At 44.7% G+C, this 14,500-nt stretch overlaps 1 protein-coding gene across 8 annotated transcripts in view; it reads left to right on the top strand.

The window, feature by feature from the left end:
• Nucleotides 1-14,500, top strand: part of ARHGEF3 (Rho guanine nucleotide exchange factor 3) — a 294,790-nt gene that overhangs the window by 224,615 nt on the left and 55,675 nt on the right. Inside the window, exon 1 of one of the 8 annotated variants that reach the window (XM_026501070.4) lies at nucleotides 1,549-1,879. The exons of 6 other annotated variants lie outside the window; for them this stretch is intronic. In XM_026501070.4, coding sequence (XP_026356855.1) covers nucleotides 1,784-1,879 — 96 coding nt within the window. In that variant the 5' untranslated portion in view covers nucleotides 1,549-1,783. Of the gene's footprint in view, nucleotides 1-1,548; nucleotides 1,880-1,910; nucleotides 12,921-14,500 lie in introns of those variants that run through there. One more of the 8 variants, XM_057311811.1, reaches the window with a different exon arrangement.

The raw sequence follows: 14,500 nt of genomic DNA, 5'->3' as shown, positions 1-14,500 counted from the left end.
GGCCTTAGCTGGAAGCAGAGAATACTGAAACAGGGTCTAGATATTTCCATTCCCATTACCTCGCATACACCTAAGAAGTCAAAACAAAAGACATCATCTCTCCAGACCACCACCTGCTGTGGTCATGACTTTGATAAGGGGCGGGGGGGGGGGGGGGAGTTCAACAGTGCAGTCCACAAAATAACTTTTGAGACAATGATCATTTTAATATTTAAAAAAATAACTTCTAAGTTACCAAATAACACATATATTTTTCTTGTAAAAAATTTTAGGAACAATAGCTATAAATTTAAAGTCTCCTTTGCTACTTTTAATCCTTTAATCCCAGTTGTACACCCTGGCACTGATTGCCTCCCTTTAGCCCCAAAGGGACTCATAAGTTTGCTGTACATCCTTCTGGTTGGTTTTCAATGGTATGTACTTACATGTTGCTATAGAAAATACATGGTATTATGTAGACGTGTTTTCAACATAAATGGTAAGATACTGTACTTACTCTGCAATTATTCTCTAACTGAATTTAATACATTGGAGGGGCGCCTGGGTGGCTCAGTCATTAAGCGTCTGCCTTCGGCTCAGGGCGTGATTGGGATCAAGCCCCACATCAGGCTCCTCCGCTGGGAGCCTGCTTCTTCCTCTCCCACTGCCCCTGCTTGTGTTCCCTCTCTCGCTGGCTGTCTCTCTCTCTCTCTCTGTCAAATAAATAAATAAAATCTTTAAAAAAAAAATACATTGGAGATCTTTCCATGCCACAGCACTAGACCCCTTCTTTTTGACTGCTGTTGAGTTGGGTTCTGTAAGAAGGAAAATTGATTTAAGCCCTCCCTGTTAATAAACATTACAGTTGTTTCCAGTTTGGGGTTTTGTTTGTTTGTTTACTGTCCCAGACTGGGCTGCAGCAAATGATCTTAGAATTGCCTATCAGACATTTACAGTGTATTTCTCCAGTAAGACTTGGTACAGCCAGCCGGCTCACGCTGCGCAGCTTCATCCTGACAGACCCTGTCAGATTGCCCTTCTGAGTGGCTGGCTGCCTCTAACCAGCCTCTTCATATTTAAAAATGTGTTCAGAGGAAGGCGCTCAAAGGAAGTCTCTGGAAATGATAGAAATATATTTCCTGATTGTGGAGGTGGTTACATGAGTGTTTACATTTGTCAACACTCAACTAACTGTACACTTAAAATGGGCACATCTTACTGTTTATAGATTATACTCCAGTGACGTTCATTAAAAAAAAAAAATGTGTGAGGGGAGGCTGGCTGGGAAGAAGGCAAAATAGCATACCGCCTCTTCTTAGTGTGGGCATTTAAAACGCTTTCTTTTCCTCCGCGGGGGCACCTCTCTCCCCGCCGCCCAGCTTCGCCCCAGCCTCGGTTCTACCCGCCCCCTCTTCCACCCCGGGAGTGCCAGAGAGTCACTGGGAGGGTGGCCCCGGGCATCCGGCCCGCTGGAAGGAGGGTCCCACGCCAGCTTCGCCCCTCGCGACGCTGAGGGGGTTTCCGCGGGGCGGTACCTGGGCGCTTCGGGGACGCGTCGGGGCAGGGCCGAGCCGGCGCTCCGCCCCACCCCCTGGCCCCGCCCCAGCTGGGCGGTCCCGGCCTAGGCTCCTCCCCCCTTTCAGCCGGAGAGCTGAGTCGGTCCCGCCAGGCAAGAAGCCGGCTGTCAGTCTCCGTACCGGCGCTGCCGCCCGGCACCGTGGAGCTGGGGCCCCCTTTCGCCAGGGAGTTTTGTGGTCGCCTCGGGTCAGCGGTGACATCCCAAAGAGCAGGCCCGGCAGCCACCATGGTGGCCAAGGATTACCCCTTCTACCTCACGGTCAAGAGGGCGAACTGCAGCCTGGAGGTTCCCCCGGCCAGCAGTCCGGCCAAGGACACGGAGGTAGGGCCTCCACCTGGACCTCTCCGGGTCCGTCTGTTTGTCCCTCCGTCTCGCTCCATCTCTCACTCTCTCGGCTTCCTCTCTGTGTCAGTCTCTCAATGCTTGCATCTCTCATTCAGTGTGTTCCCCCCACTCTCTCTCTCTTCCTCTCTCCTTTCCTCTAACTTTCCCTCTTTCTCCCTCTCTCTCCCTCTCTCTTCTCTCTTTCTCCCTCCCTCTCCCCATTTCTCACACACACACTCTCTCCTATCATGTCTCACTCTCTGTCTCTGCCTCCCTTCTTCTGCCCCTTCTCTGTGGATTATCATGAACCTCCTCCCCTGTCCCTGCCCCTCTTCCTCTTGACCAGGGAGCAGCTGCCTCGTTGCCCTGGCCTCTCTTGCATCCTTCAGGGCTCTCAGACTGTCAGTCTTTTGTCTAGACCTGGTGGAGGGACTTTCTCTTACTGTATCCTTAGCAGATGTCAGGGAAGAGCTACCTTTTAAGCTTGGGTTTCCTCTTGCCTGGGTTGGGGAGGAAGAGGAGGCCTTTGGGGGCCATCTCACCTGTCAGGTTTGACCTTGCAGCTGTTTGGCAGCAAAGACAGGAGCTGGCACCTCTGTTTGTCATCTGTGGCCAGTGGGGTCATTCAGCTGGGGGTCTGGGGGCTAAATGTAATCTGAGTGTCTTGCACGTGGATCCTGAAAATGAATTAAACTCCTTGGGGCAATGGGAAGCTGTCTTGGAACACTGGAAATATTTCCCTTTCTGGGAACTTTCCAGTGCCTTGAGGGCAATGTGAGAGAGCCCTCCTGGCTTGTGTTTAATCTTGCCTTTTATTTCTGTGTGTTATATCTCTGGCAAAGAGCTCACTGGTCTTAAAGGTTGCATTCAGCTAGAAGAGAAAGCATCCTTCTCAGTCCTTGAGGGTCTTAGGGAATATAGTTGCTTCCACTAGTTCACAGCTTTGCTGTGGCCAAGCTGTAGCGGAACCCACAGGACCCAGCTCATCACTGCTGCTCATGTGTGTATCTGAGAGACTGTCACTCTGTCCAACCATGACTGGGGAAAGTCTAGAGGCAGATGTGCATCCGACCTTGGTGCAGCAGTCTTGAGGGTTCCACCCACCCACCACCCCTGGGTCTTCTTAGCTGTGTGCACTTGGCTCACTGAATTATGTATATTCGGGAGGACAGCATCAAAGATTCATTGCCTCTAACAAGAGCTGCTCTAAGCTGACAAGACTCCAAACAGTCTCCGGTTGTAATCAGCTTTCTGTAAGCTGAGCACAACTAACTTTTCACCCCCACCCCCACCCCACACTCCAGCTCAGTTGTATACTTTCACAAAGAGTTTTTGTTCCCAGCAGCTGTGGAAGTGTAATGGCCTTAATGGTGTTTGGACTCTTATTTAAGTTTTGACAAGATAGCACCAGCATAGGATTCAGGTTATTCAGGCTTGGAATGGATATAATGATTTTTCAATAGGAACATCATAATTTAATGAATGTAGGAGCAGTGACGCTGTATCCTCTCAAACTCCTTTTGGAAGGAAGCAAAGCATAACCAAGTTGAATTAATAAATTGAAATGGATCAAAGGAAGAATAGTGAGAATAGCTCTGAACTCTAACTAGTCCTTTCTTGCTCTCCCTTAGTCCTATGTTTTCTGAGTAGTTTGGCTGAGGTAAAACTCATCTGCTTGATCTTTTCTTATTCTTATACTTAGAATAGAAATGTATCTGTATTATCACAAATTTGATGAAAGAAATGTATCACCAAATGCCAAATATTAATTTTCTTCATGGTAGCGAGATCCAAATTAAAATATGTGACTTATTTTCCTTTTATGGGGATGTCGTGGTATGGGAGTAAGGATGGGGGAGGAACAATTTTTGAAATAGTAAATATTTTTCAGGTATCCCCATTGAGTGTTTTGTGTGTATGTGTGCAGTTTAAATCAGAGAAGTATCATGTATGCTTTATACATCTTGAAGCAGAAATGTCTAGTCCAGCGCATCTCCTAGCTTCATTTCCTGATAATGACAAATAGGCAAAGTTGGAAAAGGAAACTGAAGTGAGTGTAGGGGGTAGTTTTCTGGTTTCATTGTCTGTACAAAAGACAGGCCAACCCTTGTAGGCCTTACTTCTCCATAAGCAATTAACTAAAATATATTTTCTACCAGCAGGTGTCATCAGTATTTGTAAGTGGTTAAAGAACAGCATACCCTGATAGGCCTTTTGAAAAACATGATTATACACATGTTTATAAAGTAGGCACTGACTGTTAATTCCTATGAAAGTAGTTTTTTAAGATCAATCATTTTTTTCCCAAAAAGAAGGTGGTTATAAAGAGAAGGACTGGCTTATCCAAAGTACTTTTTGGCTTTCAAAGCCAGTTGCAGCAAAGCACCTGTGCCCTTTAGACATATAATGGCTGTTCCTTCGGGATTTGCTTCGGGGAGGAACGCTGCATGGGCAAGTGCCTTCTAGCATGGTTCCTGTGTTTGCAGCAGGCGTGCTGGGGAAAGCTACTTAAGGAAAGACTTGTGGGGAAGGGGCTGGTATGCCGTGATGTGCATTTGATACACTTGAGTTAAAAATGCGCAACAACAAACATTCTCTTAAATGCAAATGACTAAAGTTCTACTCGAGATTTAAGCGCTTTGTAATTTTCTTAATTTCAGTGATGATATATTTTTAAAATTATTTTCTTTAAAATATTTAATTTTTTTAAATTTTTTATTATGTTATGTTAGTCACCATACAGTACATCCTTAGTTTTTGATGTAGTGTTCCATGATTCATTGTTTGTGTATAACACCCAGTGCTCCATGCAGTATGTGCCCTCCTTAACACCCATCACTTGCCTATCCCAATCCCCCACCCCCCTCCAGTCTGAAGCCCTCAGTTTGTTTCCCAGAGTCCATAGTCTCATGGTTCATTCCCCCTTCTGTTTACCCCCCCCTTCATTCTTCCCTTCCTTCTCCTACCGATCTCCCTGCTATTTCTTATGTTCCATAAGTGAGTGAAACCATATGACATAAAATATTGATTTTAAACATGGAAAGTATTCTACATGGATTATGATATTAATATAATACTGCTTCCTAATCTGGTATTTCTTTATGGCATAGATGTATGAGTTGGCTTGCAAGTGTTTAGTACCCAAAACCAGCTAGATCCTTCTAGCTCTAATCATCAACTATGGAATCCAAGGAGCTTAGTCCATTTTAGTCCATGGCTTTCAACTTTCACAGAGAAACATTGTATCACATGAGCATGGTTAAGCTTGCTTCTTCTGATCACTGGTGTAACTTCACTTAATTTCCATTAGTTTTCTTATATATTGGGTGCTTATTCCCATGCCAGGAGGGACTTGTCCTTCAAGGCACGTTAATTGCTCTGAACACCTGATCAAGTCACTAGAAGGAAACCTGTTAGCTCTTAATGAATTACACTGATTATAAGTTAAAAGTCACTGTTTCTACATGGGGAGGTTTGCTTTTAAAGAAAGAAGGCTCAGCGGTGCCTGGGTGGCTCAGTTGGTTAAGTATCTGACTCTTGATTTCGGCTCAGGTCATGATCTCAGGGTCATGAGATTGATGCTGCATTGGGCTCTGCACTCAGCATGGAGTCTGCTTGGGAGTCTCTCTCTCTACCCCCCCACCTTCCTCCCACCCAATAAATAAATAAAAGCTTAAAAAAAAAAAGCTCAAATGAGTGGATATGTTGGCTAAGGATGCTGGAGTCTGGTAAGAAGGTTTTAAAAGTTTGGGGTCCATTTCATTTTTAGTGAAAATACAAAGAGATGTTTCCATTATTTTCTTTCTAAGAATATATCTGACAATTTGATGGACAGCTCACTTTTGGTTTTAAGGTTCCGTATCTCAGATGTTGGTCAGACTTAGGCCAGATTTAGTTAGCACTATTTGTAATCATTGCCTCTGTCTCTCAAAAGTATATGATCTGATTTTGACTCCTCCAGTGGCCTTGTGTGGCCCTTGGAAGGACATGTACCTAGAAATGACAGATCTCTATTCCTTTCTAAGTGCCACGTTTAGTGTCTCACTTGAGACCCTAAGCATGTTGTAGGGTTAACAGAAAGCACATATTTTTCTCCTTACTTTATGAATAAAGACACTAACGGGAGGTGACTTGCAGAAAGCCATGAAGAAAATCAGCAGCTGAACCAAGATCCAATGCCAGGTTTCCTGACTGATTTAGTCCAGCATTTCATACCAGCGTACTTTGTGGCACGTAAGGGTGTTTACCTCTGTGAAGAAAAAGGGAGCAGAATGAACACTTAACAGACGTGTGAGATGCTTTAAAATATTTTCTTTTAAATATATAATCATGAGTACTTTATGTAACTGGGGAAGTACTTTTAAAGCTTCAGCTTTAAAGCGTAAGGTGAACCCTGTGCCCCTGCCATAATTTATGCCCCAGTAAGTCCACATGCGGACTTGAAAATTGTATGCACCTGGGGCTGCACTCCTTGCATGCCAGCTGGAGAGCTAAAGGAGTCAAATGGTTTCCAGTTAATTTATACATTTCTTGGAATCTGTATCATGTGGTGTTGAACTGAAAGTATATACATCTAACTGCATGGAAATAGTTCTGAGGAGTTATTGCAGTTAGAATCCTGGTATTTCTTCAAGTGACCAAATAAGTAGACTCTATGAATCATGTGACTTCGGGTCTTGCTGGGAGGGGAGCAACATGGAGTTACCCAGGTAAAGGCCATCGCTTGCTGATAGGATCTGGTTATGGTCATCCAGCCCATGATTCTGAGGCTTCTTGAGGGTCTTAGGGGTCTTGAGCCTCCAGGATAGGATGTACCTGAACTAGGAATTGGTCTATTAAAGGAAAACATGTTGACTGTACACATGTACATTTGAGGATGTTCAAGGTATCAACTCTGGACTGAGTCCTAATGCCATCTCCACCATCTGCTTAGTGGTGTCACCTTGGACAAACTACTCTGCCTCTCTGAGCCCTGTTTTCCTCAGTGGTAAAATGGGGATGATGAGAGTTCTACCTCCTAGGATCATAGTGAGGGGCAATGAGACAATTCATGTACAGTGCTTAGTCCAGTGCTTGGCACATAGTAAGTGTGTAATAAATAGCATCATCATCTTCAAGACTTCTGCATCTTGAAAAGATTCCCCAAACAATTTTAATTAATGATCACTATCCTAAATTTTCTGAGTGCTGTTTTATGCCCAGCAGGGCATTAAGGGCCTTACTGTAGGTCCTCTCTTTATCCCCACAACAATCCTATGAGGTTGGTGTACTTGTTCCTTTTTGTAGAAGAAGAAACTGAGGCTCAGAGCTGGGCAGTAGCCTTTCCAGGATGGTTGAGCTACTAGGTGGAGGAGCCAAGATTCACACCCCACTCTGACCCTGAAGTCTATACTTTCCCAACCACATCACATTGCGTCTAAATGACTAAATCACCGGTCTCCTCACCACATAACACATGAAGGATGAACACGCGTGCTGGAGCAAATAGCCTCACAGTCAAAAGCCTACTTTTTCCCGAGTGTCAGGATGGGAGACCCTGCCATTACCCAGTGCTTCTGGCAGCCCACTTCATAGAATGGCTACAACCCAAAGGAGTGGGAATTGCAAGCCACCATTTGGAGGGTTTGGGTAACTTCCGTTCTGTGTTTCTCAACACCAAAGAGCTGGTCTTTGGCAGAATTCCGCATGCTCAGCTCTGTGGAGGTGACACCGTTAGTTCTGCAATTAGTCATTTTGCTTATCTACATTAACCACCAGGCTTCCACCTAAGCCAATAACTGGAAGGCCCTGACTTCCATCTGGATACTTGCAAATTGTGTCATTTTCTCAAGACACTCTGCAGTTGCCTGTAAAATCCTGGACTGGTGCCACTGTTTTCATAACAACTGAATGAAAATAAATTACTGATCATAGCCTAATTTTGCAAAGCCCTGTGCACATGTAATTGTTATTAATGGCATGTGTATATCTAGAAGGGCTACTTCATTTGTGATGTATGCATGCCGTTACCTTCCATAATTTATCAGCGTTGGCAATGTGTACAGGTCACACACAAAATGAGGAAATTGCTGTGATTGCATTGCCATTTATTTTTGTATTGACTCATGAACTGTCAAGAATGAAGGCCAGCGGTTTCTAATGCCTTCCATTTTTTATGAATTGACACCCGTTATTAGCTTAGAAGAGGCTATGTCACATGTTAATCAAGAAAGGCTCCTGGACCTTCGACTGGCTAGGAAAGGAGTGGTTCTTTTTAAGTCTTGAAACATTTGTGTCTGGACCTTCTGTGTTTGAGCCATTGTGTTCTTTTGTGAGAAGGCAGACCCGATTATTACTAAACTTCAATTAATTGGAGCAGAACCAGAAATCTTTAACGGTAAATTCACTGGATTTTTTTTTTTCCTTCTCTGGCTCTTAAGATGAGGAGGCAAGGAGTAGCAAAACAGTCTTTTTTTCCGGGGATTTATGAAACAAACAAAACTAGCCTCCAGGAAATGACCCAGGGTCATTGCATTTGAGAACCTTAGAGTAGGAAAGGCCTGTTGAGAATATGGAGCCCAGTGCTAACCCGCTGCTGGATCCATTTGATCTCTGCTTAAACATCTCCAGAAACAGAGAGCTCATTACTTTTTGAGCCTGTACATTCTGTCTTTGTTCAGTGTAGATCATGAAAAAAATCCTCTCTTAATTGTAACATTGCTTTCTGCAACTGAATATTATACAGTAATACTTTCTCATGTGTTATCTCCTTAAATATTTGAAAACTGCTTTCTCTTCCCGTCTGCTCCCACACTGCACACACACATGCACATGTATGTGCATGCGTGCACACACACACACACACACACACACTTCCCCCAGGTGCTTGTTTCTCTTGGCTAGACATCCTGGTTCCTCTAACTTTTCCAAATGGGACATACTGTCCAATCTCTTTCTCTTCCTTGCTTGTTTCCACCGGACATCCTCAGCGTGCTTGGAAATCTTGAGTATTGATCAGCCCACAGGCACACTGTATAATGCTATAACAACAAACAAGGTGACCGTTATGTGCTTCCTTAGGCAAGAGATGTAAACTAATATATTGAAAAAGGTTTTTGAAATAGAGATGACAGACTGAAGATTAACATTTATCATAGAAGTAACTTATACAGATATAAAAGAACCTTCCAAGATGTCCATTGATAAATGGGCTAAAAGACACGAATAGGTAGTTCACACACAAGAGGAACTGTGAAAGTAAACATTATTTAAATGTTCACTCTAATAGAAATTATAGAAAGGAAAAAGGTAATAATAGGTGCTGTTTCATACCTAATTGACATCACAAATATTTTAAAGGCATGGTGGAACCCAGTCCTGGGGGTGTTGCAGGGAAATGACATGCATCTGTGGGGAATGAGGGTACTCGTCAGTGTGTGTTAAAACAGCAAAAAAAGGTTCAAATCTCTGGACCCGGTATCCCAGCTCTTAGGGGGAAAAATGCTGTGTGTCTGGAGTTGTTCATAATAATATTATTGCGATAATGATCATGTTGTATGCTTGTGCGTTTTATAGGTCTCAAAGCATTTTTCTCACCTGAGTGTAATTATCACCATTTTAAAGGTGAGGATCCTAAGAATCAGAGAAATTCAGTCATTTTCCCAGGATCACACCACTGAACATGGCAGAGCTGAAGCTTGAAGTCTGGTTGTCTGATTTCAGTTCAGCATCCTTTTCTATTTATAACAGACAGAAAAGCCAACAACCTCTCTGACCTACAATGAGGGGATGACTCCATATACCGTGGCCTCTGGCCCAGGGAGCGTGGCATCATTCGAGCCATTATACACTAGCCAACAGAAATACCGTAATGTTCTCGTAAAAAATAAGAAGGAAAGAAGTTGAGCATAATTGCACACATGATATAACCCCTTTCAATGTCTACGTAAGTACATGGGATATAGGGAAGTCAGAGAAGGGATGTTTTAGCATCCCCTGTCCCTCTCTCACTGCACTCCCTAAATTCACAGCAGTGCCGCCCTGTGTTCAAATAGCAGGTAGGTGTTTTCACATGTATGATCTCCTTTGAACCTTGCACTGGCTGAGGGTGCTGAGCAAGGCAAGGACTGTCCTCTGTTTGTCAACCGAAGAAACAGAGATTCAGAGAGATTAGGAGGAGGCAGGGCCAAATCGTTGGGCCCTCCTTGCCCAGCCTTGACCTCTTGGCACACCGCGGTGTTGGCTTAACCCAGTCGTGTTCCTGAGTGAAGTTGGTAAGCAGCGCTGTTTTGGGGGGTGTTCAAAGTGAACCACATTAAACTTAGAACACTGCATGTAGAGACCTCACCTGGGAGCCAGTGGACTGGTGGGCCCATCCCGTGGCCTGCATTCCAGATTGAAGTGCAAAGCTTGCTTTATATTTGATGTGTGATCACTATTAAACAAGAAGTCCACACAAAATGGATAGACAGAAACTTCTGTACATGTAGATGACATCCCTTAAGATGATCTCTTCCTGACCTCTACAGACCTAATGTTTGCAGCAGAGGCGATAATTAAAGGTTAAGGAGAAATAGAGCATTTCCCCGGAGGGAACGGTTTCCGTAGATACCAGGAGAAGTTGGCAACCTGAGTGAAATAAAACTGAGAGCCTATGTCAGGACCTTGAAAAAAATCTATAAAGTTAAATGTTTAGCCAGTATAGCCATTGTCGGATTTGGAAGTTTGGAGTCTTCCTGAGGGAAGAAGCCACAGAAGGGAAAAGGGAAGCAGCCAGTGGGTGGAAAGCAAAGGAGCTACAGGCCTGATGATATCCCAGGGAGACAAGTGATAAGTCTTTCCTCTGTGTGCTCTCTGGCCCCAGCACAAGGCCAGTGCAAGCATCCCTCTCAAGTGTCTTATCTTATATTGAAATGCTAACATTTCATAATCCCCAAGTGACGCAGGCATGTCAAGAACAACCCCAGGCAAATACAGAGACGATAATTAAAGGTCACTGGTAAAGACTCTTCTTATGTCTGACTTCGCGCAGGTGGGGGAGGGATGCAGGTGGCTTATCAATATCCTGTTAGGTTTTAGGGTCTTGTTCATTCTCACAGACCTTCAGCCATCCTCTTTGCTGGTTGGTGGTTTCCTTGGGTGCTTCTGGGTGTGGTCTTGCAGAAGCGGTCTGAAACCACTGTGAAGGAAACAGACTGTTACAAGAGGAAAAAAATTGATGGTAACTTAAGTGTCAGCCACAGATACACAGTGAAAAGTCACCTTGCACTTCAGCTGTTTGATGGTGACTTAAATTGGACAGCTTAAAAGAGAGCTCATCGGAAGACAGGCCTGTTTTTCTCTTGTTCGGTTCTGAATGCTCTATGTCTGCTCTCTAAGGGCCCAGGAGAGTGAGCTTTGTTCTGGCTCAGCATCAAGCAATGGGGACTTGCTTTGGAGGACTCTTCAACGCTTAAATCTGAATTTAGCATTTATTTCTAAGCTGGTTCTTACAAGAGTCTCCCTCCTAGCTCGGAAGAGGACACAAGTCCTCCCAGGCTCAGGGGACCTTGGAGTCTTTGTTTCTGGAGTGAGAAAACTGGCCTAGATCATGTTTTTCCCAGAAGGTGGGTTTCATACCATTTGTGGTAGCGTGAATGATACCAGGGACAAGGGGATACAGAGATAAGACACAATAATTTTGAATCACTCTCTCTTTTCAATTCTCTTCCTGTCCTTCTGGTCCTTCTGATCATGCCGAGGCGAAAGTCTTAGTTTGGAGCTAGTGTGTCTTTAACACCTTTCTATCACTTGCTAGTTCCCCTTTTCAACAAAGCTCCAGCCTCAGGCTTAGAAGCTTCAGGCAGGCAACAGTATCTAATAAGAATTTAACAATAGGGTTCATATTTGCAAGTTAGTTTCTATTTATGGCAGATGCAGTGTTTGTTTTTACAGTATGGTTTCTTAAGTAAAAGATGAGTAATTTAAGGAAACATTAACTGTGTAATAGTTGAGGTGGTATATACATTGGCAAAAAAATTTTCAACAATGGTAGCAAGAGTTTGGAAACAGCATTCCATGTGTTCTGAGGGTCTTCTAGAGCCAGAGCTCTGCAGCAAGCAATAGGTTCCCAAGTTTGGGTGCAGCTGCTTATACACTAAACCTTAAATCTGGACTTCGAACATAGGACCCAGATTTCCGATATTAATATTTATAAACAGATAAAGATGGGCTTTAATGCGTCATCGAAAATTATCCTGGACTAGATGTTAGCAATTTTTTTTTAAAAATTGGATTTCTGTTCTAAGAACAAAAATCTTTTTTTTTTCTTTTCAAAGCTTCAAAGTTCACAAGTTCCAGCTGAAATCATTTAACCCATCCTCTTCCTTTTCCCCTTCACCCTGAGGGAAGGATTGGGCAAGATTGTATTTTAATTTGGGGCAGACCCAGAGTGCAGTGGTTAGGAACTCGGATTTGCGGGGTAGACTGAGCCAAGTCTGAATCTCAAGTTGGCCGCTTGTGAGCCAGGAGACCTTGGACAGTGACTCATCCTCTAAAGCCTCAGTTTCCTTATCTGTAAATGAGAATTTCCAAGGGAACTGTGAAAACAAATGAGCTTGCAGAGGGCTTCCACAGAGCAAGTGTTCCGCAGATCATTAGCAACAACAGCATTGTCTATTTTCAGTGTACATCAGTTGAGTGGAAGCTGCGGCTGACCATCCCTATCAAGGGGTCTGCTGGGAGGTCACTCTTTCCTTTGTAGGAAATACCCACCCAATTTCCCAGGGATTCGAGTTGGCACTGGCCATTATTTTTTTAAAAAACAAAAGATGTTCCAGGCACACTGGCAAGATTCACGTTCATTCCTGCCAGGCAGGATGAAAAAAAAAATCTAGTATGGTTTTCTGATGTTCCCAGAATGACTTTCAAGCAGGGAGTGGGGTGTGAGCTTAGGGTAGAGAGGGACCCTGGTCATGGGAGATGAAGAACATGTCATCCCTCCCCAAGGCTGGCTCCCATCTGACACACATCATCTGGCAATCTTAATCAAGCTCCCACCGCAGGGACCGACCCCGTGCAGGTAAGGAGGATTAGGTTGCTTTGAGAGTTCTTCCTGCCCTATTCATTAGCAGCGTGCTTTAATTATAAATAGATCCTTTGTTAGAAATGTGGGGAAATTCCATAGCATGATGGATACAACCTGGTGAAGAGCTGAACAACTAAAAATGACCCCTAATGCTCTTTGACTGTCAGTAAGTATGGAGTCCAGACTCTACCTAACAATTTCTCCTGAGTTTAAAAGAGAAAGGCATGCTTTCTGTCCTCAAGGAACTTGTACTTGAGTTGGACTGAATCATTCAGAACCCTAACAAACAGAGAGTGATTGTCAATCAGTGGAAAAAGGGATGGGGAAGCAGGCGGTCTCACTGGGGATTTTGACAGACTGAGAGGGGGGCAGTACTGGGAGGTGGTCATCCAGTGAGCCCGCCGATGCTGGACGCTCCCACACCATTCCCAGGTGTGCCTTACCAGAGGGCAGTGTCCACCGGGGGTACATGAGCAGGGCGCCTGGGCACCTGGCTGGGCACTCTAAGATGCTGGGGGGGAAGGAGGGGGGCAAACAGGAGGGGCTGCTGATTCCAGAGTAACAGGGGCTTGAATGTGCAGTGAACAGTTTCAACTTTTCCACTTCCTGCCTCAGTCTCCATTGTCCCACCTCTACCCTCCTGATTTCCCACAGGGCTTAGGAAAGGAGCAGGGTTGTGGTTCAGATTGCAAGTCTTGCCGAGGAGCAGCCTTGGGCGCAGTCCTGCCTCTGCCACTGGTTGTGTCACCTTAGGAAAGGTTATTAACCCCTCTGAGCCTCAGTTGCCTGTTTTGTGAAATGGGTATATTAATAGTACTAACTTAAGAGAAATCAAGGAGATCGTGCATAGAGAGCACTTTGGCACAGCCTGGCATGAAGTCATTGTCAGTCTTGTTGCTATTATGTTATAAGAGGAAGTTGTGTATCCCGGGCAGCCAGTGTGGGGGTAGCAGCGAAGGCTTTCAAGTTAGGTAGATTTGAATTTGAATTTCAGCTCTTACTGGGTATGACTTGGGGCAAGTCACATTACTTTACTGAACACCTGCTTCCTCTTTTATAAAATGAGGTGATGGGGTTGCTGTATGGTATAGATGAGTGTGTGCCAACACCTGGCACGGGGGGGTGTGACTCCGTGGCTCTTGGTGCCTCCTCCTCCCCACCTAGGGGTCCCCCATTGTCTAGCACTTCCTTCTCTATTTGACAGTCAGAAGAGATGAGTCACACCTGGGTCAGGTGTGGGACGACTTCTCTGTTTCTAGAAAAATGCTAGAATCTGTGAGTAGGTAGGGAACGTGGCAGCATGTATTTAATAACAATTCTGGAGGCTTCGCGGGGTTAGTGGCCCCTGACACCTCTCTTTGCAGCCGTGTTTTATAAATTGAGGAGCATCCCCAGAGCCTCGCTCCTAGATGGTGGGATAGAGGAGCAAGCACCTGGGCAGTGAGACTTTCCCTCCATCCTTGGAGAGTACTTAGAGAAACTTTTCCGGGGAAATCTTGCCAGGATAGACCCCACGTGGTCTTCCAAAGGAACTCTCCCATCTGTGGATGGCCTGAGCTGAAGACTCATGGGAA

Source organism: Ursus arctos, unplaced genomic scaffold (assembly GCF_023065955.2).
Source record: "Ursus arctos isolate Adak ecotype North America unplaced genomic scaffold, UrsArc2.0 scaffold_14, whole genome shotgun sequence".
NCBI classification, from domain to species: domain Eukaryota; kingdom Metazoa; phylum Chordata; class Mammalia; order Carnivora; family Ursidae; genus Ursus; species Ursus arctos.
Note: the sequence above shows the minus strand (reverse complement) of the source record. Positions and strands in the feature narration are given on the sequence as shown.